A 25012-nucleotide genomic window follows, 5' to 3' on the forward strand; every position below is an offset into this window, starting at 1 on the left:
ATACTTTTTTTAATCATACGACACACCTGACATTTTCTCCACCTTTTCTTCACCGTTTTTCCCCCAAATTGCCATTGCTATAGATGGATCCTAAGTACATAAGATCCTCTTTCCTGTAACCTCTTGGGTCTACTTGGATCCCTCTCATACACACACACACACACACACACATATATATATTCTGTCTTTTATACAGCTAACCTTCATTCCTCTCCTTACCAGGACATTTCCCTCCACCTCTTCCCTGCTCTGACCGTAGATCACAATGTCATCTGCAAACATCATAGTCCATGGAGATTCCTGTCTAACCTCATCTGTCAGCCTTTACCACAGCAAACAAGGAGCTCAGAGCTGATCCTTGAAGCAGTCCCACTTACACCTTGAACTCCTCTGTCAGCACACCTCACCACTGTCTTACAGCTCTCATACATGTCCTGCCCCACTCTAACATACTTCTCTGCTACTCCAGACTTCCTCATACAATACCACAGCTCCTCTCTGGGCACCCGGTCATATGCTTTCTCTTGATCTACAAAAACACAATGCAGCTTCCTCTGATCCTCTTTGTACTTCAACAACAACCTCAGAGTAAATACTGCATCTGTAGCACTTTTTATTGGCATGAAACCATACTGCTGCTCACAGATGCTCGCATCTAACCTCAGTCTAGCTTCCACTACTCTTTCCCATAATTTCATTGAATGACTCATTGACTTTATTCCTCTGTAGTTGCCACAACTCCGCACATCTCCCTTGTTTTTGAAAGTTAGTACCAGCACACTTCTCCTCCATTCCTCATGCAGTTTCTCATTCTCTAAGATCTCACTGAACAGCCTAGTCAAAAACTCTAATGCGGTCTCTCCTAGACACTTCCATAACTTCACATGTATGGAGTCTATCCAAACTCTATCCTTTTCAGTGCCTTTGGTACTTCATCCTTACTAACCTACCCCTGGTGATAAAATGTAGCATTGCCTCTTTATAGTATTACTATCAACATTAGTAATACTGAGAGTTCAGTTAGACTGTTATATAGATACTGACATACTTTTATGAAAATTGTAATTGGAAAAACTGATTACTCTCACATGACAGAGCAAATATATAAACCCTAATTCAGCTGAAATTTATTGCTCACACACATTAAATAGGAACTAATTCTCATCAGCTAGTTTTGTTTCGCATAAGGTGAAAGTCAGACTAGAAGCCATTATCAACTGCTGCTGAACGAGTGCTAAAGTGCACTACAAGAGTAGTCAGATCTGTAGAAATGCATCTTAAGAAATACAATTTGTTAAACAAAAAATATTTTTAATGAATGACTGGCTCACTAACAAACAACACAAGTGTTCCAATTCTTATTGAGACACTCGAATGCATGAAAAACCCGTGGATGTTTACCTGTCGCTGAGGTGGAGGAAGCTGCTGTTGTCGTCTGGGTGATCATCCTCAAAGCTCAGGTTAGACCAGCTGCCCAGACTGTCTTCGCCCACACTCAGCTGCTGGGACACTGAGGACTCAGTTGGTTCCCGACCTGGACAACTATCATGCATGAAAAGATAGAGATGGAAAAATGAAGCTAATATGTCTACATTTTTTTTAATGAACATGTTTGTAAATGGGCAAAACCACTAATAACATAAAGCTGCTAACACAGAAACATTCATACCCCCAGGTCCTAAGGAAAACAGTCAAAGCACCTGCAAGAGGCTGTGAATATGTACCTGATGTTGGCAGCCGGGCCGATGTTAGATAGCGCTGACGTCATGATCTCTGCTGTTAGGCTCTCAGCATAGCTGGTGCCATCATGGCCGATCCCGCTGTCTGCATTAAGGCTGGTGTTACTCAGCTCACGTTTAGCCGTCTCCATTGCCAGAGATACAACTTCCTCTGCGAATGCTGCCCTGTGGTCCAGGTCGATGTGGATCCTGGGAATTTCCACACCAGAGAGCCGTTCCGATGCCGGATGACTTTCTGATGCTCTTATCCTTCTCTGTAAGACAGGCTGGTAGTGGTGTCTGCCGACTTTTGTGCAGTCAGGACATTCCTGAGACAGACAGTAACGGCAGGTCCTCTCTCCTAGAGACTGGACCGCTGCCGAACCCTCAGACAGTCTCTGAGTGTGAGAGTGCCGATCATGGCCAGGAGTTCGCAAATGTTCCCAGGACGAATGTCCGACTGAAGCCAGGCTCATTTTGACTGTGTCATCAACGATCTTCCTGGCGTAATGCTCAATGACCTGCATGACCCTGCTGCTGTAGCCCCTGTCATACAGACTTCCTGTGCTGTGGTAATGTCTAGTTCTATCCTCCCTAGATAACAGAGGGCAGGAGAAAGAGTTCCTGATGATGTTATCAGCCATATCTTCAAGTTTGGACTTCTTATAAAGACAAGAGTCAGTGAGAGACTTAGGAAGGCGAACTGAAGAAAGATGAAGTTTGCGTGTGACATCACAGGTGATGTTGTAAGCTAAAGACTCTGCAAAGTTGACCAGATCCACGTATTCCCTCTTGCTTGGCTTATCAGAGACCCTGCAACCACACCGCGTGTCCTCACCTGACACCAACCCCACGGATTCGGATCTGTGTTGGGATAAAGTTTCATGGCCTGAAGCTTTCCACTCATCTGGCAGGGACTTGGAGGAGAGAAGGCGGCTGCTGGAGGACCTTTGCTTGTTCTTACGACTAGCATGAGCCAGGCCTAATTTAATAGAGCGGTACGCCAGACGGCTTGCAAACTGGTCTAGGACCAACTCCCTGCTGCCGCCTTCCTTTTTCAGCACTCTAATGAGGTAGCCCGCATATTCATCTGTCACACTCTCACAGCTGGGGTACTCAGAGGACAGGCCAGAACTGGAGCAAGTACTTGCAGGGGAACGGGTAGATTGAGAAACTGTGGCTATCAGGTCATTGGACCACTGCTCTGCAAGCTTTGCTAACCTTGAGTTTCGGTTCTGCTCTGTACTGGGCTGGGACTGGTGGCGGTGGCGGGGACGCCATACTTCAGAGCTGGATCTGTCGAAGCTTCTTCTCCGGTGCTCCTGAGCTCTGTGGTAGGGACACTGTTGTCCGGAGCTCACCATCGTCCTCACATCATTTATGACCTGTCCTGCCACCTCGCCCGCGTACACCCACAACGTGTTCAGGGTCTGCTCTGAGAACTGAGCCACGCTGTCGCTCCTCCTCTCACCGCTTTTGCTCAGGTCCCCCTCTTCCTCCGGCACTCCTATTGTATCCATCTCAGTTACCATGGAAACTATGTGACACGCTAAACGCTCGGCGTAGTGGAGAGCTTCCTTGTTAGACACCCTATGGGATGACACCTGACTGAGGTCTTGTCGCCCACAGTCTGCCTCTACACTTCGCTTGGCTACACCAAAACCTCCTTCTTCAACTGGTTCTTCCTCTTCAATATCTTCATCCCCAACGGCCTCCTCGGAGAGAGACCTCATGAGGCTGAGCATAAATTCGGCCTTGTCCGCATTGCCAGCAGCATCATCGGGGCCAGGGCCGGGTTCAGGCTGATAGTGAGGGGTTGGGGGTGGAGTCGCAGGAGAAAACTCATTGGCAAGCTTGCTTTTTAGCTTCTTGGAAAACTGCTTTATCTGCTTCTCTTTGGAAACTTCGCTGGGTTGCTGAGGTGTGGAGGGAGGGGTACCAGCACTCCCCGCAGACCTCTGGCCAGAGCTGGGAACTGGGTCATCCACAGGAGCGGGTATCCGGCCCCGGCCAACCAGAGCTGCGCTCGGCACATCGAGTGTATCCATCATTACAGGATGTGTTTGATCCACCCCTCTCCCCCTGGGATCCGGCTCAAACGGGACTCTTCCCAGGTTGGAGGAACCAGCTGGAGAGGAAACAGGAGGAACAAAATCAATAGCCCCCGCCTGTCGGACACACCCGTCGTATCTGAAGTGCTCTCCATCTGCCCCGTCCTTTGAAGGTGAATCTGGAGTCTCCTGCTTTGAGGAGGAGTTCCTTCGGCTCCCGATGGTCTTAGTAAGGAAATCAGCGCAGTCACCAAAACTCTTCTTCATTTTAGAAGTGGTAATAAGCTCACAGGCCTCAGTTACAATCATACCCACCATGTTGCCAGAGAAGGTTTGGAATAATCTTTGTTGGGAGGAGCCTTCCACAGGCATGGAGGTCTGCGTGTCATGATGGTAAGCGGCAAGATCTTTAGAGGAGGTACAGTCAGTGGATGTTAAAGCTGACCTTTTGGGGCTGGCCTTTGGGCTATCTAGCAGGCTAGACCTATACTGAGAAGCCTCTTCTGGGTCTTGAAAGCTGGAAAGGGCGTGGCCAGCATGGGGAACAGGAATACAGCTGGCCATTCCGGAGACGGTGAAGAGAGCATTCTTCACTGTGCACGAAGCCTCCTCTCCTGAGGCCCCTGTGGCTGCTGACGTTGAGCAGGCACTGCAAACCTGCTTGTTAGCAAAGCTACTGCTGGTATGGGTGCTAGTGTTCTCAGCGTTTACGTAACAGATGTTATCCAAAGATACGCTGATAGCTGCTTGGCTTGTAAAGGCAACGTCAGCCTGAGAAAGCTCTATGAAAGCCTCCTGAATCACAGACTCTGACAAATCCGAAGCATAGGAGGACACCACCTCCTCCTCCTCCTCCTCTTCTTCTTCCTCTTCCACGTGCCCATGGCCAAAAGCCCAATCACTGGGTGTGATAGGAGTTGAAGGGTGGGAAAACTGACACACTTCCATTATGCCTTCAAACACCAGCTCCTCTGCCAGATCTGCAGCAAACTGTGTCACGGTGTTGTGAAAAATCTGCTTTTTTACAACAAGGAACTCTTTGAGGGCCCCAGAAACGGCCTCGCCTACAAGGAAACCAGCCAATCCGTTGATGGCGCGCTCCTTCAAGACATAGGCACGTCGCATGCCAATTTCATGGAAGGCCATCTGAAACACGGAGGAGGTGAGTCTAGCAGCCAGGTGGCATAAGGTGGTGGTACAGGAGGATACACCTTTTTGAAGGTCTCGCAGGGCGCTCCCCAGGCTCATCTCCACCAGGTCAGAAGCAAACCTCTGAATGCCATCCTTCAGAGACTGGGACCTTTTCTGCAGCTTGGCTACTGTGACCGTCTCTTGAATGTCAGACAGTTTCATTAGATAGCCCGACGGGTTCTTGAACTCTTTGTGGCAGACACAGCTGAGATTCTTGTTGTCGCTAATGTCAACAGCAGACTGGACGCCACACACGGATCCGAGGATTTCTTTGGACAGATTGTTGGCAAAGTCTGAGTAGGTCTTATACAGGGAGCAGAGGTCCCGCGGTTTACGTAACTCTGACTTGTCCTCCCCCGTCTCCTCTGTCTTCCAGAAGTATTCCAGTGATCCACTAGGTTCTACCAAAGGACTAAAGGCTGAAGAGCTGACAGGACTGAAGAGAGGTCCTCCATTTTCCTCTGAGGGGGTCTGCGCCAGCCAAGAGGAGTCGGGCATGTCAGAGTGGACTGAGTAAGGAGAACCTGGTTTCAGAGGAGTAGGCTTCTTCACATTGGCTGGGAGAGTGGGCTGGTCAAAGCGCTGAAGGTTCATGCTCTTGGTTGAGCAACCCCTGGAGACGTACTTGGATGTGGGGCCACTGGAACCAGCCTCAGACTTTTTCTGTGCAGCTGAGGAACAGATAGAGTCCAGAGGCAGAGTGAGAGTGCAGCTCTCTGAGCTTAGCTCCTCTAGGTCATCAAACTGGTCAAAGCTGTCAAAGAATTCGCTAACTTCAGAGTCCGAGTCTTCAACTCTTTCCCTGGGTCCCCCTGGCACCTGGGGGATGTCCAGCTTAGCCAGCAGGCTTTTCTGGTAGCCCACTTCATCCAGGAAAATGATGGGGCTGGGGCTGGAGCAGTCAGACTCCTCTGATTCGCTAATATGAGTTGAAGGGGAGGGCGGACGAGCTCCAGGACTGCAGTAAGTCCACTGCGATTCAACACCCGACGACAACCGCTGCACTGTGACAGAAACATCAGGACCAGATCCATGCTTGGCTGAATGTTTCTTGGAAGATGAACTTATGATGACACGGGAGCCTGACAATTCCTTCTTTCTCTTGTGGGCTGGGACTGTCTGTGAGGCCGCATCACGCTTCTTAAAATGGCAAAACACAGCTGCAGCTGAGGAGGCGGACAGAGAGAGGACAGATGGGAAAATGGGTTACAAATACATTAAAAGACCCAAATCTGACATTCCGAAAATAAAGTGCTGTCCATAAAACAAGTTGAGTAAAAACAAAGGCAAACTAACCATTTGGGATAAATTGGTTGCTAACATTTTAGTTCCTATATGCAAGGCAAAGCAGCATAAATTCCCCAAAAAAAGAGGTTTTGGAAAATGCTGGATTTGGAAATGTTGGCCGCCTTCTGGAAATTCCAGATTTAAGGCGAGGGTATCCGTTCTTTCAGGAATACATATGGAGACTGTGGTTTTAGCGACATTAGCCCCACCAACATGGCTAATTCCAATTATAAGATGCTAAATGTCAACTCTTTATAATTAAAACCTTGTTTTAAAGCCACTGCTCTCTGACACACAGCGTGATATTTCCTGTGCTCCTAATATAAATAATGAATGGTTGCTCACAGCAGGAAGGATATATTTCTGTCCTGATTCTAGATCGGTGGTGTCCAATAGGTGCAAATTCATGGCCATACTGAGGTGGCGCAGTGGTATATGCACCGTTTCCACAGTAATGGGAAGACCGCCAGTTGTAATAGAGCAATGTAGACCGTCATCTCTGTTGTGCTGACAGTCTGTCAGAGTAAATCAGTGCTGCAGCTCGAGGTGCATGTTTTTACCTTCATTTTTTTGAGCGGTTATCTATTTCAGGGGTTCCCAAGATGGGGGTCGCGAGAAAGATTTAGTATTTCCTTTTTTGTGAAACCAATTGCAAAGCATAACTTTACAAGATGCTCCATATTCCTCATTTTATTTTTATTTTTATTGAGATTCCTTGATTTACCTTATATTTTTTCTTGGGGTTATTTGTATCAATATTGAGAAGGAAAACCCTTCCTTAACACACCCCCCCCCCCCCCCCCAGCAGGGTATTTATCTTGGATGTATTGCAGCAGTCTTGTTTACTTTGTTGTTGTTTTTTAGTCTTTATTAGAATTTATTTCTAAAGTGAGGACTGCATTGTATTTCTGTTGTCGTTTACAAGAAAAAGGCCAATTTCTTTCAGACACACCTGTGTCATGGCGTGTGGCTTGACAGACTCTGATAAATTTCTTTGTGGCCCTTTATGGTTTGTATTTGAGTGCCCCTGTTCTGGATTTTAAAGAGATAAAAATGGGTGTAAAGAAGGTCAAAGCTTTACAGAAAACAAAGATCAGTTACAAAATTCTGATCCACACATCTGTATCCTTAAAGCCCAGGACCTACTAAATCCCAGCAGTCCTTAGATGAACCTACAGGGATTGTCTCTGGTGTCCTCCTCCTCAAGATGCTCCAGTGCTGTGACGAAATCATCTTCGATTGACGAGACCGACTGGTTGGTGTCATCTTCTTCTGGTTGGCTCGGCTCATTGAGACCCCTCTGAAGACCCTGGAGCTCGAGCACATAACGGACCCCCGCTACGTAGCATCCCAGAAAGCCCACCAAAGACGCTACACTGGCCTGGGGGTACACGCCTGTGCAGGGATTCTGCCTCAGGACACACACAGCCTTCAGCCAACACTGGGGGAAGAGGAAAAGAGAAATGTTGAAACACTGTTCAGGCTGGATGCATTCGTGTTAAACAAGACTAAAATGTCCCAGTTCTGAAGCCTTTGGACGGACCAGGTGCTATTGAGAAAGATCTCCACTTTCAGCAAGTTCAGCTGAACTGAAATGGGGATTTTCTTGTATGCTGCAGGAGTGGGAGAAAAGTGATTTTGTTATGTCTGTGCTCTGATTGTAAGTTGTCCGAACACTAAATAAGATTTTGCAAAGCCACACTTTATAATTCACATCTGTGGGAGGTCTTGCAGTCTGAAATGGAAAGAAAAACCCACAGAATGAGCTGCAGGGCCTCTGTGAACCCAAACAAGACACAAAGGACGGGGAAGGACAAGGCTGCAGCGGTGGGCTGCGAAAACAACATCTGTCCGTCTGTCCCACCTGCATTTCCTCTACAGCGTGAGAAAGGCCCGTTGTTTCTGTTGAAAACTGACTGAATGGCATTTTCATCAACAACCGGTGGAATGCAGTTTTACTGGTGGAGGACAACGAGCAATATATTCATGTTTCAATGCATTTAGAGTAAATGATCTGCTGATTTTCCTTTTTAATTCAAATCTACAGCAGCTACTTTAACTCCCAAGGGGCCTAACTAAAAAAACAAATATAAAGCAATTTAAAACCTCAATAGCAACACACATTATCTAATTTCAGATTAATGCGATATAATTTCCTTTTTTTTTTTAAGGCTGGACAAACCATCTGATATCTTGAGGACGCGGCTTATATCTATAGAGATTTTCTGTGTGACGTTTGACTGTGGAGCTAAAAGACAGTCCCAGAAGTTCTTAGTTGTGTCAGAAACTGAGGAAATCGTGGATGTGCAAGAGTGTACTGCTTTAAACTGTGTCACATTTCTCTTTCAGATGTTACTGAGGGGGTCACTCACTGGCTGCATGTCAAAACTAGCATGCTATGAGTTCTATTACATATTGTTAAGGTTTGTAAACAGACATAACATGCTACTTTTTTTTCTTTTTTTTTACAAGCTGACATCAGTCATTTCATAGTCTTACTAAAATGTCTGATATTCGTTGGCCTCAGTATCACAGGCCTACATTACAACAGCTCCCTCTACAGTCTTGCCTTTGCAGCATCATCTATTGAAGATGTAATAAACAGGGGCCACCTGACGATCGGTTTCAGTGTAGACATGATGGGCCAATTACTAAACAGTTCGGGTTTCAAGTCCTTTTAATAAGATGGCATGAGAACATGATGGATAAGGCGGCACAAATGTATTGCAGATATATCGTCATCGCAATGTCAGGATATGCAATATTCATATCATAATGGACTGTTAGGATTCCAGTAGTTACTGGCTAAATATGTTACACATGTTTTGAACTTACACTTTGAACGCTAATGTAATATTTAGCCAGTTAGCCTGAGTCTAACAGTAGCACATGCTCACAGAGGGAAGGAAGCGCAGGCAAGAAAGCAAGAAAACAGGCTGATGTCGCACCTGATACCGCCATCGCAATATTGAGACATTTTCTAATATCATGCAGCCCTAGACCCAAAATTAATGCAGTTTCCTTTAGCTGACTGGAATACAGAATAACACAGGGCTGTCCCTCCCCAACCTGTTGCTGAGCACCTAGATTTGTAGCTTGGTTACAAGATAGTCATTAAACTTTTTGGAAATATTTCTGGATGCTTTCTGATGGGGGGGTGGGGTAGGGGGGTTGAGCTACACTGGGTGCCCCCCTCAATTTTTGAGCAGACAGAGGCAGGCTTGGGGTCTACTCACACCCTTGTTCTCTTGTCTTCCATCTGGAGTTTTAGGCCTAGAGGAAGAGCGGGCCATCTAGCTGGGATCTGGACTGGGGCCTCTGCTCTCCCACAGAATGGGGTGTGGGGTTCTGGGTTGGGTTGGGTTGTGTGCGGCCTTGGTGGGGGCCAGCTGGTTCGCTTGGTGCAGCCTTTGTGGCAGGGGGGTGCCGTGAGGGGGGGTGTCATGATTGCCTTGGCTGGGCACCTTTGGGTACACAGGATCGGTTCTGGTTAGCTGGTTCATTCAAACTGTGTTGGCCACGTCACTGGATGGATGGGTTCAGGGGACAGGGCGGGGGGGTTGGGATTGGGGTATTGACCGGTTTTGCCCAGGTAAGGGCAGTCCTCAGCCCTGGTGTCAGCTTGTGGCTCAGGCAGTCTGATCTCCTCCACCCTAGTGAAAGGGATCAACTCCCGGGTCTGGTAACACCTCTGGGGTATTTATACCTGACCCGGGAGTATAGTGTAAGTGTGATGAGTGCAAGTGTATGTATAGCATCTGTTCTCGTGTATTATTAGGTTCAGTGTATGATTATGAGTGTCTGCATGTGTGGGCATTAGGGTGGGAAGGTGTGATTGTGACTTTGTGCCCGTTTCTTTGTCAGGTTGGGTTTTGGGCTGCCCCCTCACCTGAGACATCCCAGGCCTCCACCAATTGAGGGGCCCATCCCCCCGTCAAGCTCCCTGCCAGTGGCTGGGGCTCTGACCCGCTGCTGAGTCGGTGGTTCTCGATGTCCAGGGCTAGGTGCTCGGGTGTGTGCCGCCTCACTCCTTGTGGCTGCTTCGTGGGGCCTGGCTCCCTTGGCTCTGTTTGGGCTCTGCTGGGGAGAATCAGGTGGATCTGTTCTGGCATTGGTGGCTGCTGGCGGTGCCCGTGGCATTGTCCTTGCAGCCCCCCTTGGGTTCCGCCCTGTGACTACTGGAGGGTTTATTGGGGTTCTCCTCTGCTCTTCTCTAGGATGGTGGAGGCAGCTCTCTAGGATGGTGGAGGCAGCTATCCCTGTGTTGGCCTTTCTCTGGCTCCTGCACTCTAGGGGCCCTTTCGGACGTCTGGGGCTCTGGTCTCCCTGGCGCACAGGGGGGCGGGCCTTTGGCTCCTCACAACTCTCTATTGAGCATTTTTCTTATGGACAAACCTTACATATACAAGCACACTTTCACAAACACCTACAGGTGCTTGGATTCAGGTGCTTAGAGATACACTTCAACACAGATAAACCCTATACTTGGCTTTGGCTGTGACTAAATTTGTAATAATACTGTGTATTTATCATTTTTCATAGGCTTTGGTTGTTTTTACCTGTAATACATTTTTCTATTTGTTCTGTTGTTCTAGCTTTACTTCTGCTGGTGTAGCAGACTCCGAGGATGTCATCTTGCACTCTCTAATCCATTTTATCCTATATTTTGAATTTAAAAATAATATCCAATAAAGTTTTTTTGCATACGTATCAAGTGTGGAGCACTATAGCTAAGGTTAAAGTAGTAATGCTCCACTTGGGAAAGTAAATCTGCTGGGCTCTCTTTGGCACTAAGAAAGCAATTCTGAGTGCTTACTGCCAGACCGCAGGGTTCTCGCCAGCGCATTTCAGCGTAATGTGGCGTTACATTGAAAATGTTTCTACTCAGCTGGTCTTGTGATGTAACAGCGCCCAATAAACAAGTACCAGAATACTTCTTTTAAAAAGAAATTGGTAGCCTCAAAACCATAGATAACAAGGAATAATGTCAGATTCTGAGCTGTTATTAGAAAAGTTTTTTTTCTACATGACATTTTATTTTAAAAACTTCAGTTGTATTCGCTTTAATTAAAGTCCACATCTGAGGAAAGTTTCTGCTAGTGCACAGAAGTTTACATAGAAGTTTTAAAGGTAGCCAAGTTGCCTTTCATACTTCCTCTCTGTGTTCTCCTCACTTCCCTGTCTGTTCGTTTCTATTTTACTAATCTTGCTGACTCAGCAGATAACTTTCCCAACTGAGGTCTGACACCAACCTGAGGCCCCACGTCCCTGTGATCGGCCAGCCTGCGGGAGTCTTTGAGCAGCAGAACCTCGTCGTTTTTGAGGCTGTGTGTGTGGAGAGACCTGAGAAGCTCGCACAGTCCCCCAGGCAGGGTTGATAGGGCCTGGGTGGAAACAAGCGTGCACATGGAATAAAAACCCATCAGACTGAAGAACAATACAGCATTTGACAAGATAAAAAGTATAACAATTGCTCAGCGTTGCCAACCTGCTGGGTGAAATCGTCCCCTTCACATTGTCCGGGCAGACACACAAAGTGAATCTGAAAGAGCACAACTAACAATCAGCATCATATTCTCTATGCTCAAATGTGACCGAGCTTCATTAGTGGGTGGGCGCTGCAGATTGTGTGGCAAACCTCTGTAAGCCTTGTCGTGTCTCTTGTCGGCAGCTCCAGGCAAACGTTGCAGAGCTCCTTTTTGCTCCTGAAGAGGCTCTTTGCAGACTGAGCCCCAGAGTCACGCACCGTCTGCAAACACACATGGAGTAAAGGCTGAGGAGGAACCAGAACTTCTGGGTTCACTCATGCTGGCAGACTGCCTGACAGAATGACGCTAACAGGACTGATGGATGCACCTTGTTGGCCGTCTCCTGATCCAAAGAAGATTGGTTTTAATAAAACTGCCATTTGAAACACAAAGTTTTGGATTAATGTAACTCAGGTGCTGCTCTGCTGAAAGACTTTTTAAAGAAGCAGTGGTGAGCAGATGTGTACATCCAGTCATCTTCAGCACTACAGCTGCACAATTTATCAAATCAGAGTCCTCATCAGGACAGCAAGATTTGCTAGGTTATAATATTTATAGAGCTGTGCCATTTCTTTGTGCAAAGAACATATTTAGTCTGTTTGTTGTCCCTTCACTGCCCTTAATGCCCACACTGGATGTAAACGCTGGTCTTTGCAGCTGAGCAGCAAACACCTCTGTTGGCCTTCAGCATTCTGAAAGGTCATCCCTAAGTCAAAGCAACACCTATTTGCACCACCAGGGTATCCCTGGCATTGTGTAATGTAGAAACAAGTCAGCATCGCACCATTGAATGGCTAAATATCTGTTCTACCAGCAACTATTCACCAACTAAAATAATAATAACTAGCGCTCCAAGCATTTATCACCTGTTTCCAAGCCTCTGCAGTCCCGCCCCTCCCAGCATGCCACGCTGCGCGCCCCACCACCCCATCACAAGTTGACCATTTAATATCGTCATTTTTTATGGATCAGGTTCTGAATTGCTTGGCGAAGCATTGTGGATATTTGACAGCATGAGAGGAAGATTCGAAAATCTTAATAAATCTCTAAGTATTGCAAAAGCCAGCATTTCATGAAAAGTCCATGTCCTTAGATTTATGATTTGTTGTTAATTCCCGTTCTGAGAGCACAAAGAGCTCCGACTCTCTTCCAGCACCAACACGCCCCACCTAGTGGCTGGAACCATCTGCTTTTGGTACATGGACCTCTGTCGGCACGTCAGAAAGCACATTTTACACCCGCGCGGTGCTGGACTGCTTGTACGGAAAACTATGAGCGGGTCCGCTTGTTCCTAATGACCCAGCCATTGGACCTCATCAATGTGGGCATTTTCCATATTAAACATCCAGAAGCAAATGCTCTGAGTGTCCTGACAGACAAACCTCTCTCCGGACGGACGCCCTGGACCTCATCGGGATTCCTCTGACACGAACATCCATGACTGAGAGCTGCTGGCAGTCCGACTCTCAGCTCACCTGTAAACACAAAGAGGATCAGCTTAGCTGCTGGACTTATGAGGAAATGTTAATTACTCTCTGACATGGCCGTCCTTCCTCTATCCTCGATGACAGAAGACAACTGTGCGGCTCCACCACAACAACCACTTCACCACGGAGTGACGTAATGTTATCAGAAGCATCAAACTTTGATTTCCCAAACTAATGAAAAACTGAGAAGTTTGCAGTAGCAACATCTGAGTCACATTTAGGAGAAACCTACGGTACCTTTACCTACGGTTTGTCAGCTTCTAACTAACTTTAGTGTATGTTTTTGGGGTTAAAGGTCACAGATGAACATCACTGCATTATTGGGGGTTGGAAGGAGAATGATACAAGGTTTTATGAGGGTTTTAGAACTGAACTGAGTCTGCCACTTGTGCTGCAGTTCCAGCAGTAAGTCTTTCAGAGGAATGCATCTAGCAGCTTTACGCATCTAGACTGGATGGAAAGCGTCTGGACAGCAGTTTTCAAGTCTTGCCACAGATTCTTAATTGGACTTAGGTCTGGGATTTAACTAGGCCATTCCAACATGAACATGCTTTGATTGAAACCGTTTCACCATAGCCCCGTCTGTATGTTTAGCCTGGTTCTCCTGTTGGGAGTGGGCCTCCACCCCAGCCCCAAGTCTTCTAATGCCTCTAGTAGGGCTGGACGACATAGAAAAAAAAAGCATATTTGAAAACATTCCAAACATATAGTTCTAGTGAAGCCCTGACCATTAAATGCTTTTGGTTTATGACCTATTTTTAGATACAGAACACGCAAACTCTGATTTCAAACTCAAGCCTATTTTAGTTTTTTTAAGTTTTTAAAAAAAAGAATAAAATACGAACGTTTGCTATCTGGACTCTGAAGGGGGCGGAGCTTGGTGACGGAGCGTTCCTGGGTCTGCGTTTTTGATTGGTTGGGAGGATATAATGACAAAAAGGAAAGGAAAACTGTTCTTAAAACTTTTTATTGACCCTTTTTTTTTCCTATTACACCACAAGTCTATCGACCGATATACGCTGTTATTTTTGTCTGGCCCTAGCCTCCAGCAGGCTTCGTTCCCTGTCTTCAGCTCCACCCATGACCAGCTTCCCTGTCCATGCTGAGGAGAGGCATTACCACCGCATGATGCTACCACCATCGTGTTTTAATATGGGGATATGGGGACGGACGACATTTAATTGTAATACATGTTGCATTGACGAATAAAGCTAAATATTATGATTTACAATGTTTCAATAATCAGCGTTCTGTATGCGCGGCTAAAAAAGTTAGGAGGTGTCCTCATCCGGTCTGATCTTCCACGTTTGTTGCATCTCCTACGTAGCTTGTGGCAAAAGGAAAACCGGACTAAAAGGTGTATAAAAACCTTTAAATCTCACTTTAATCCCCTGCACCTGCGTGCTGATAAACTGGAGCCTTTTGGGATGACGCGGCTGACACACGCTTGCCTCATACCTGCGTGAAGTCATCATGAATCAAGCTTTTAAAGCCGGTCTGGACTCGTCATGCTGGTGAGAAGTTAAACGGGGGCCACGCTTCAGGAAAGGTCTGCAACCAGCATGACCCGCCTCAACGATCAAACGGCGCGGAGAGAAAACAGAGGCATTTTTTGTGTGTGTCCAAGCAGGCGGAAACACACTCGCTGAGCAGCGCTGCAGCGCAAGTAGAGGAGGCAAAATATTTACAGTGTACCAGAAGGACATTTTCCCATGAAATCTAAGCCTCTCCTTTGAGGTGCGATCCAGAGCGGCTAGCTGAGTCAAGATGCGGGCAGGTGGTCCATCTGAGCCCGTCCCGAAAAGCCGCGGGGGAAGAACGAATGTCGTCAGCTTCCCCTGGTTGTCCGGCACCTCCTGGCTTCTCGCAATGGCTGTTTGGGCCCGAGCTAGAGCAATACCACCGGGCACTGCTGCCTAACCTCAACTATGCAGAGCATCCTGGTTCAATCACACGGGAACCAGGCACGAATATATCCATTATAAAAAAGTTCAAGAAACTGAAGCTAAGCGCCTGAACGCTAAGGCCAATACAAACCTCCGGGCGCCCCTCCCGGAACAAAAGTTCTCATCGTTGCTTTGGCACCACGCTTACAAACACCGGCAGGTCTCACTCTCTGCTGCTGATCACCTCAGACAGCAAACAGAAACAAAAGAAACAAAAAAACAACCTGACAAAAGCAGAAACTGTGTAGTCTGAAGCCCTGTTTTGTCAGGAGGCTGAAGTGGGCCAAGTTGTTAGCGTGGGCGGCCGGAAGGACGGATAAACAGAGGTCGAGGGAGACGAGAGTGGGGAACACAAGAAACAGCCTCACAGATGGCCGAGAACAAACACTGGCCGATAATGAGGCACAGGTGACCGAGCTGAGAGGGAGGCAGGTGGACTGAGCAAGCAGGAAATCCTTCAAAACGTCTTTGGTTGAAAACCCAGAAGGCGATCAGGACAAGCCAGAGCTTTGACACCACCCTGGCTGTGGCAGGTGACTGGCCAGTCAGGAACTGAATCTGTTGGGTTTGGTTCTGTTGGTAGAACGCAGCATCCCTCAGCACTACTTGGTCACACAGACCATACGACTCTTCAGTGTGGAAGCTGTTGCTGAGAGAGGAAGACTCAACCTTTGCTATGCTCCTTATCAGCGAGGTGTTTGAAACTGAAGTCAGAGGAAGAACGAAGGCTGGAACCAGATAAACAAAAAGGAAATTATATCAACGCACTGCTAATAAAATTACTTTGAAGACATCAGATCTCAACTGGAAAAAAACAAATCCTGCTGATGATATGTAATGGGTAATGTGTTAGGAACAAAAAGGATGCCACATTGTTTGAATTTTTTTAAATTATCAACCCACACTCTTTAATCCAGAGTCACCCAGAAACAGAAAGTCCAATTTGAAGAACTGTCACTGCAGCAACTCTAAATGCTCCTCAGCAGCTCGTGTGGTCCTCACATGCTTGTATGCGTGCCTGACAACATCAGGGCATGTTCCTCATGAGGACGGATGGCGTCCTAAGCTAACTCCTCCCATATCCTGAGCAGGGCACCACTGAGCTCCTGAACAGCATAAGGTCCAACCTGGTGGTGTCAGATGGACCAAACCATGTTGTTCCAGAGATGCTCTAGTGGATTCAGGTCAGGGGAGCATGGAGGCCAGCCAGTGGCTTCAACTCCTTCATCGTCCAGGAACTGCCTGCACACTGTAACCACGTGAGGCCAGGCGTCATCCTGCACCAGGAGAAACCCAGGACCCACTGAAGGGTCTGACAATGGGTCCAAGGATCTCATCCCAATACCTGATGGCAGTCAGGGTGCCATCGTTCATCATGTACAGATATGTGCGTCTCTCCATGGACAGACCTCCCCAGACCAACACCGACCCACCACCAAACTGATCATGCTGAACAATTCAGCACAGCTTCTCCAGAACCTTTCACATCTGCCCCTCTAGCTCAGAGTGAACCTGCTCGTATCTGTGAGAACAGGGCACCAGGGCTGAACCTGCCAGTTCTGGGGTTCTCTGGCAAATGCCAGGCGGCTCCATGCGGCCGGGCAGTGAGCACGGGGCCTACCAGAGGACGTCGGGCCCTCAGGCCACCCTCATGAAGTCCAGTTCTAATAGTTTGGTCAGAGACATTTACTCCAGTGGCCTGCTAGAGGTCCCTTTGTAGGACTCTGGGAGAACTCATCCTTTTCCTCCTTGTCCACAGAAGTAGATCCAGGTCCTGCTGATGGGTTAAAGACCTACCCAGCCTTCCTGGAGTAACTACCTGTCTCCTGGAATCTCCTCCATGCTTTTGAGACTGCGTGAAGACACAGAGACCGTGTGGAGATGGCACATCTTGATGTGCCCTCCTGGAGCTGGTCTACCTGTGCAACCTCTGCCGGGTCCAGGTATCGCCTCATGGTACCAATAGTGACATTGACCCTGGTCAAAATGTGTTAAAACAAAACGAGGAGGACAGAATGTCTTCAGCCTCCACCTGGGAAAGCATTGCTGTTTCTGGCCTCGTCTCATTGTTGGCCCTTCAGTGCAGATGTTACTCATTTCCTTAACAGCAGAACAGCCAAACCCCTCCACTCCTGACCCAATCAATGATCCACAAGTTTAACTGACTGGATGTTATTCCCTTAATTTTCTGGAGTTGTACTTTTGCCGTTTTAGGTGTTTTATATCCGACTTTTCAAAGTTGGAACAGACTTTTCCTTAAAACCTAGATTCATAGTCAATGACAGCAGGCAAAACGAAAGCTCTTTATTTTGAAATCATAAAGAACCTCGGCCTTGCAGTTGCTCCTGTCCCTCACACACGATGTCACGTCACCTCGGCTCTCAACACAGCGCTAGGATTAAAGAGCGCTCACGGCCAGAGGCGTGACGCTGGCAGGGCGGCGCCCACGAGCAGCTGATGAGCCAGAGGCAGAGAACAAAGCTCCCATCAGTTCTTTTTTTAAGCTCCAGAATGCCCTCTGAAAGTACCGCGTCATCTGTTAGCTACATCTTCACCTGGATAAGAAAAAATGTTTACATGACTGATTTACATTTTGGCTGATTATCTGTCTCTGTGTGCTGATGAACACATGCCTGAACGTCTGTTTCTGTAAGTCAGTTTGATCATTCTGGACATTCTGAATCCTCGAGGATTGGTAAATGCATCCATAAAGTGGGATCCAATCGATTTGGTTGAATTCATCTTTCTGATGATAGTGGTGCCACTATCCGTCCTTCAAACAAATGTAAAACCCTCGAACTGTTTCACATTTTGTTACATTAAAACCACAAACCATTGTCCAGTCCATCATGTGAACAGGGAAGGAGTGGGACACAACTGCAGCCCAACCAGCACATGGCTGTCTGACTGAAGGGAGGCCACAACACGGCCACCAAGTGCAGGTCGCCATGTACGGGACACACCCTACGCGTGGAAGACATATTTATCAGTTTGGATGAGGAACCACAGTGAACCTGCGTTCAAGAAGAGTTGCTGAACACAGCAAAACCTGGAAGGGATAGCTTCATGCTGTGGGGGGACGTGGTAGCTGGTCACAGAGGTTAAGAGTCTGGGTGTCATCCTCGATAGCACCCTATCTTTTCAATCCCATATCAATAACATTACCCGGTCTGCCTACTTTCACTTAAGAAACATCAACCGCCTCCGTCCCTCCCTTACCCCACACACTGCTGCCATACTTGTGCACAGCCTTGTCACCTCCCGACTGGATTACTGCAACTCTCTCCTCTTCGGCCTTCCTCAGAAATCACTCCATAAACTACAACTGGTCCAGAACTCAGCTGCTCGCATCATACCAAGAACTCCCTCTATCCACCACATCACCCCGGTCCTCCAACAGCTTCATTGGCTCCCCGTGCAGTTCCGCATTCAATATAAAATTCTCATGGTGACATTCAAGGCCCTTCACCACCTAGCCCCCCCTTATCTGTCAGGCCTCCTGCACATTCCCACCCCCTCCCGTGCTCTTAGATCCTCATCTGCTTTACACCTGTCTGTCCCTTCCGCCCGTCTCACCACCATGGGGAGCAGAGCATTCAGCCGCTCTGCCCCCCGCCTCTGGAACTCTCTACCACCCCTACTTAGAAACACGGACTCACTTCAAAATTTTAAATCACAACTCAAAACTCATCTGTTTAAGACCGCCTATTCTCTTTAATTATCAATTTCCCTGTCCCAGCCTCGGTATTTATTTATTTTTTATTTATTTTTTAAATGTTTTTTGTTTTGATTCTGTTCCTGACATTCTGTTTTTTACCCTTCTGTACGGCGACCTTGAGTGTCTAGAAAGGCGCCTTTTAAATAAAATGTATTATTATTATTATTATTATTAAATACCGGGCAATAGGGCCGGACGATAATTCAATATCAATATATATCAATCGAAAGATGTGTGTTTCAATACAAAATAAAACGGTCAATAAAAGGTTTAATAGAACAGTTTTCCTTCCTTTTGCATTCTAGCCATGTAGGTTAATACTACAGTCATTACATCCTCCCAACCAATCACAAACACAGACCCAGGAAAGCTCAGCCACCAAGCTCCGCCCCCTTCAAAGAGTTCAGAGATAACTTTTTTTTTAAGATTTACAGTTTTGGTAAAAGTTGGTTGAATAAAGGACTAAGTTTGAATTTGGTGTTTGTGTGCTCTGTATTTAAAATTAGATCATTAAGCAACAGCATAAAACGGTCAGGGCTGCACTTAAAATAAATCAGAATTGGGTTTTTTTGTTTGTTTTTTTTATAATTATTGATATCAATCAAAATCCTTTCTGTTTTATCCTACCGGACAATCCTGGAAGAAAATATGCAGGAAGCTCCGGGCGAAGGCCCTTAACAAACAACCAGAGCTACAGGAAATGATTTAGATCAGATCATAAGTGTACAAGTGGCCTAGTCAAAGTGCAGCTCTAAAGTGCAAAGGAGAATATTTGACACAAAAAGAAAACGGATCACAGACACGTCTTTGGCTCTTTTATAAAGAACAGCGGACAAAAAGGTCTCTAGAGGTGGAGAGCTGGAAGAGATGCACCTAAAGATGTCCAGCTGCAAAGGCTCTATGTTAACAACTGGAGAAGCATGCATGATGTTTTCTTCCACTTAGGAGAACCTAAACCTGAGCTCCTAAACACTTGTGTAGGGCACTGCATCTCTATCGGGGCTCTATGGGGAAAACCAAGTAATGACGGCGTTAAAGCGAGCATGAGGGTCTAGGCTGCAAGGGGTCTCTCTCCCGGCGGGTGACACACCCCTAGAGAACGCAGACACAAAAGCTCCCCGCTACTGCGACAGAACGTTCATCGTGACCAGGTGACAGCGCTGACCCAGCTGCCCGGGGAGCAGGCAGGCTGTCCGCAGGAGGACCGCCGCTGCTCCCGGGCCAGCCGCCGCCAGCCGCCGCCAGCAGCAGGCCACGGAGCAGCCCGCTGAGGATGCTGATGGCGACTCTAACGACGGCCACAACACAAGCAAGCTACACAGCAGCCAGCTAGCGACAGCACAGCACACATATATGACGAGATTCAGACAGACCTTAGGCACACACACAGTGACAACAGTCCACTTCCGAGTGAGGCTCCTTGGTAGGTGACAGGCTGTCAGTCATGGAGCTAGCAGTAAAAGCAGGAGGGCCGCGGTCGGCTCCGGGTTGAGCTGCCTGTCACCCTAACATCTCTGGCTAGCTACCCACAAAAATGACGGTGACATCGACATACGTTCAGTTACCCCCCATGCCACATGACGCAGCTGTTCTCTATTAATGTCCTATCAGCCCGCGCGCTGTTATAAAGCTCCCCCAGCTCACTTCTCAGTGTCGGACTCCAGCAGCGCTGACGGGAGCCGCTGGCGTTGATGGGCGGTCCGGGAACGATTCAATCGTTTGGGATTTTGCCAACCTGAACGTGACACGATAACTCATCGCATCAAAACGGAAGCCCATATATACAGGTGAAATATTTATAAAATGTTTATGATATTTTATGATAAATAACCAAAGCTCAACTGTCTTTGTAAAGCCAAATCTGCACCGTTCCTTCACTGAGGACCGAAGAAAATGGCTCCCAGAATGGAACCGAGCGTCACATCCACGGCCTATTGCAGTCTCTCCATAGTCTTCCCATGAAAACAAAGGTCAGGCATCGCCAGTAGAACCCAGATACAACAAGGCTGTCGCACTGTTAAAGTAAAAAATAATCAAAAAACGACCATTTGAGCATCATAAATGCAGTATGTGCGATCCAGAAATTTAATATTTTAGCTTACTCTGAGGGAAAACGGACATTTTGCATGAGCACATCACCCAGATTCAGCACAGTTAATTTGTATTTTCAGCACGTCTACATTAAATATTATGAGTAAGGCAATCAACTTAGAATTTAGCTAGATTTGCAAAAAAAAAAAAAAAAAAAAAAAAAAAAAGTCTAAAAGAGCTTTTAATTTATTTCTATAAAACAATTTAAGTTGACTGAAATATAAATAAGTGAAAAAGGAGCCACAGGAGAAAAAAAATCAAGTCCACATGTATGTAGGGTACCGAATTCCACACTGAAGCTTTTCTCAGGAATGACTCTTTGCAGTGAATGACAAAACTATTCAGACTTCTTAAACTCTTCTAGATTTTGTTACAACCACACATTTCATTGTAGGCCAATAAAAAAACAGAGCCTACATGGAATCAGGAAAGAAAGGGATACATTGTTTTCAAGATTTTGTTTTGCAAATACAATTACAAAATGTTAGATGTAAAGAGTGAAATAGATTAAATAAATAATGTTGAAATACAGAAAAAGCTTTTTTGTAGCGCTACTATGAGACAGGTAGGAGATTATTAAGGCCCATATCATATCAATTAAGAAAGCAACAGGATAAGGGGGTGAATGACTTCAAATGGAGAGCAGAAACTGGCCCTGGTCGCAGATGATCTTTAAATAGCTATAATCCAGCCTGTTCAAACTCTCCCAAAACTGATGTAGGAAGAATACGGCCAGTACTGTGGGTATGAAATTAATATAAATAAAACTAAGGGGTTATCATTCAAAAGAAAAAAATAAATGGAAGTGGCAGAATGATTTTATTAAGTCTTTGTGTCAAGGTGCAATTGGGCCTGCTGCACCCTGAGCCTTTCCAGCACCTTCCTTCTCCCGCCCAGCTCAGTCTCCACTCTGCCTAATCATCTACACCTGTGACCTGTCAGTTCCTAATCAGCCCGGACTCTTTCCACCTGCCAGCCTCTCTATAAAAGCCTCCCTCAGTCTGTTCTTCCCTGCCGGATCGTCATCATCCTTTACCCAAGCACTGACTGACTGACTGACTGACTGATGTGGGAAAATCTATGCCAGTCAGAGGTTTTCCCACATCTGCCTGTCAGAGGTTCCTACATCCACGCCTGTCTGCTGCCTCCAAGTTACCTTCTCTACAAGAATGGGATAGGTTGATTTCTAGATATCTGTAGTGAGGGAAAAGAGCTAGGCTCAATTATAAAACACTTCAGTTGAGCAAAGAAAAGTGTAATGTGCCTCCCATGCCTACAGGATTATTACTATACCGACCAGATGAGACCGCTAGTTTATATTGGTTCAACATCCTACACATCAGGTTGGAAGGAAACAGAAAGTAACACACCTGCAGATGGTTCAAAACGTGGCTTTTTGCATATCAGCCAGAACTGGGATGTATGCGCATATCACTCCAGTACTGACATCCCTTCAACGGTTGCCTTGTCAGGTGTGAGCTGATTTTTAAAATCTTGCGGCTCACCTAAGGCACTAAATGGTCTGGCACCCTCTTACTTATTCAACCTTTTGCACCTTTACGTTCCACCCTGTGCTCTTCGATCTCAGGGCACGGGTCATTTGAAAGTCCCTAACTGTAGGAAAGCGTGTTTTTTTTCCGTGCCCCATCTCTGTGGAACAATGTTCCTCTAGACACTCAGCAGGCATGTTATGTGGAGGTTTTTAAAGCCAAGCTGAATACCTACATGTTCACCTTATCTTATGCAGCCTAATTCGATGCCTAAACTATATTGTTTTAATATCTGTATTTCCTTTTGTTTTTATGTTTTTACCTGTTTTTGTATTGTATTGTTTTATTTCTTCTTTAACTATTTTTACCACTTGTTGTTCAGCACTTTGATTGAAAGGGCTTTATAAATAAAGTTGTTGTTATTATTGTTATTATTATTATTATTATTATTATTATTATTATTATTGTGAGGGGTATTCCAATATTGGCCCACCTGGCTGATGGTTTCAGAAGACCCCCTAATAGTCTATTTTAAAATAAAAATATGTAAATTAGAAAACTCATCCAGAATGTTGAGATAGTGTGGCTACGATTGTTATTTTGAACCCAACAAAAACGATGACAGATTTAAAAGGTGGTCCTTTAAGTGCCTCACATGATATAATTCATTTCTCCACAAGGGGTCATTTAGAAGTTTTGAGGCTTTACAAAATGAGCATGGTCTATAAAAAGCTGACTTCTACCTTCAAGTCAGACATCACTTTAACCAAAATCTGAAGCATGCCTTGTGTGGTTGTCATGTTGGATCTTTGGAGGTCTTCCTACCATTAATGAAAGATGGTACAGTGGAATTCAGCTCTCAAAACAAGGGATTACGGACTACATCCAGAAGAAGTGGGAGGCTGAACTAAACAAAATTATCTCAACTGAAACCTGGGAAAACATATGCCAACTTCAGTGGACCTTCACAGGATCAAATGCATGGTGGGAGTTCTGTTGGAAGAACGTTGTGAGGTTTTTCATCACACCGATCCAGAAAAGACATTTAGGCCGTGAAGATTTATGTTGGAGACTGTGTGGGTCTGGGGCTGCCACGTTATTAGATGTTTCTGGGAGGAAATACACAGTCACATAGAACATGTTTTTGGAGTTAAGATACTTTTTAAATGCACTACTATGTATATGGGTGATGTACAAAAAATAAAAAATTGTTTGGTCTATCTATGGCAGCCAGTAAAAAGGCTATCAGACGGAAATGGCTGAAAGTGGATCCACCTACCATTGAAGAATGGCTTGCTATTGTGCATTAAGTTTATATCATGGAAAAGATCACATTTTCTCTCATGATGCAAGATACATTTTATAGAATTTGGTCAAAATGGTCTGAGTTTGTAAAGCCTGTAAGGTCGGACTTCATGTAAAACCACATCTTCCCACCCACTACCCTTATTTTAGGATACAGTAATGTGTTTGTACCCAGGAAGGTACCCGATTTTCAAATAAGCCTCTCCACCACTTTTTTCTGTTTTTCTTTTTTTTTTCATTGGTGTTTTCAGGTTCTTCAGATTGTTGCAACTGGCTGTTTGCTTTGGAAATGTCAAATCATCAGCAAAAGGAGGTCGGAATTAACGAGTCGCGGATTACGTCATCTCCATCTTTGTGTCGGACGGTTGGAAAAAAACGAGGACGCTTGCACAAAAGCCATTGTTAAATATACAAACACGGGCAACTCGAGCCTCAGAAGGCATTTCAAAGTCATATTTTGTTACAAAATCTTTGTCTTTTTTGTAGCAGTGCTTAACTTTCCAACTGAACATGAAACATTAAACAACATTAGGTGACGATCTCCATTGCTGGTTTAGCCACTGTGGCTATTGTTGTTAAAACAATAACAATGATAATAACGCTGCTCTTGGCAGTATTTTGTGGCAATAAACAGAGCTGAAACATCCCGTCTGATGAACACTGAAAGGTAGAACCTGTACGACTGACTTATGTTACATAAATAATAGAGAGCTGCTAGATACTCAAAATATGAGGTTTTACTCAATGTTGCTGCGACTAGCAGCCAAGTCGGGACCATCCTGTTGCACCAACTTTCTGACTCGTAGTAGTCGGTACTACTTTCAGTTCCAGTTCAAATTTTCCAACTCTAGAATTCCGACTGACGAGGACAACTGGAACGCACCATAAGCACCCAGCACAACATTCAATTCAGGCTGAGGGTTTGCTCCATCAGCCATTCTGTTGTAGACGTGCTGCTGTGTTTTGGGATCACTGTCATGTTGATGACCCGGTTTGGGCCGAGCTTCAGCTCTAGAATATGTTGTTACTGAGAGGAGCTGGCCACTCAATGAGCAAGGATCCTGCAGGTGCAAAACAATCCTCCATCATGCACAGCCATGCTTGACAGTAAACACGGAGCGCATGTGCTGTCAAGCTGTTTTTGATTTTTGCCAACCGCTGCTTCTCAAACAAGCATTAACCAGTTTTTCTCACTTTATA

The 25012-nt window shown here is 46.0% G+C and overlaps 1 protein-coding gene across 4 annotated transcripts in view; it reads right to left on the bottom strand.

Moving 5' to 3' along the window:
- akap11 (A kinase (PRKA) anchor protein 11) overlaps positions 1 to 20681 on the bottom strand; it is a 32251-nt gene extending 11570 nt beyond the window's left edge. The window contains exons 1-8 of one of the 4 annotated variants that reach the window (XM_012876358.3): positions 20571 to 20681; positions 13158 to 13250; positions 11886 to 11996; positions 11736 to 11789; positions 11500 to 11631; positions 7424 to 7688; positions 1725 to 6126; positions 1402 to 1542 (exon numbers count right to left, since the gene is read on the bottom strand). In XM_012876358.3, coding sequence (XP_012731812.2) covers positions 1402 to 1542; positions 1725 to 6126; positions 7424 to 7688; positions 11500 to 11631; positions 11736 to 11789; positions 11886 to 11996; positions 13158 to 13214 — 5162 coding nt within the window. In that variant the 5' untranslated portion in view covers positions 13215 to 13250; positions 20571 to 20681. Of the gene's footprint in view, positions 1 to 1401; positions 1543 to 1724; positions 6127 to 7423; positions 7689 to 11499; positions 11632 to 11735; positions 11790 to 11885; positions 11997 to 13157; positions 13251 to 20299 lie in introns of all 4 variants that reach the window. The other 3 variants (XM_036138841.1, XM_021323467.2, XM_021323469.2) reach the window with 3 other exon arrangements.
- Between the last annotated feature and the right edge of the window lie 4331 nt (positions 20682 to 25012).

The sequence above is a fragment of the Fundulus heteroclitus genome, chromosome 7, assembly GCF_011125445.2.
Source record: "Fundulus heteroclitus isolate FHET01 chromosome 7, MU-UCD_Fhet_4.1, whole genome shotgun sequence".
Taxonomy (NCBI): domain Eukaryota; kingdom Metazoa; phylum Chordata; class Actinopteri; order Cyprinodontiformes; family Fundulidae; genus Fundulus; species Fundulus heteroclitus.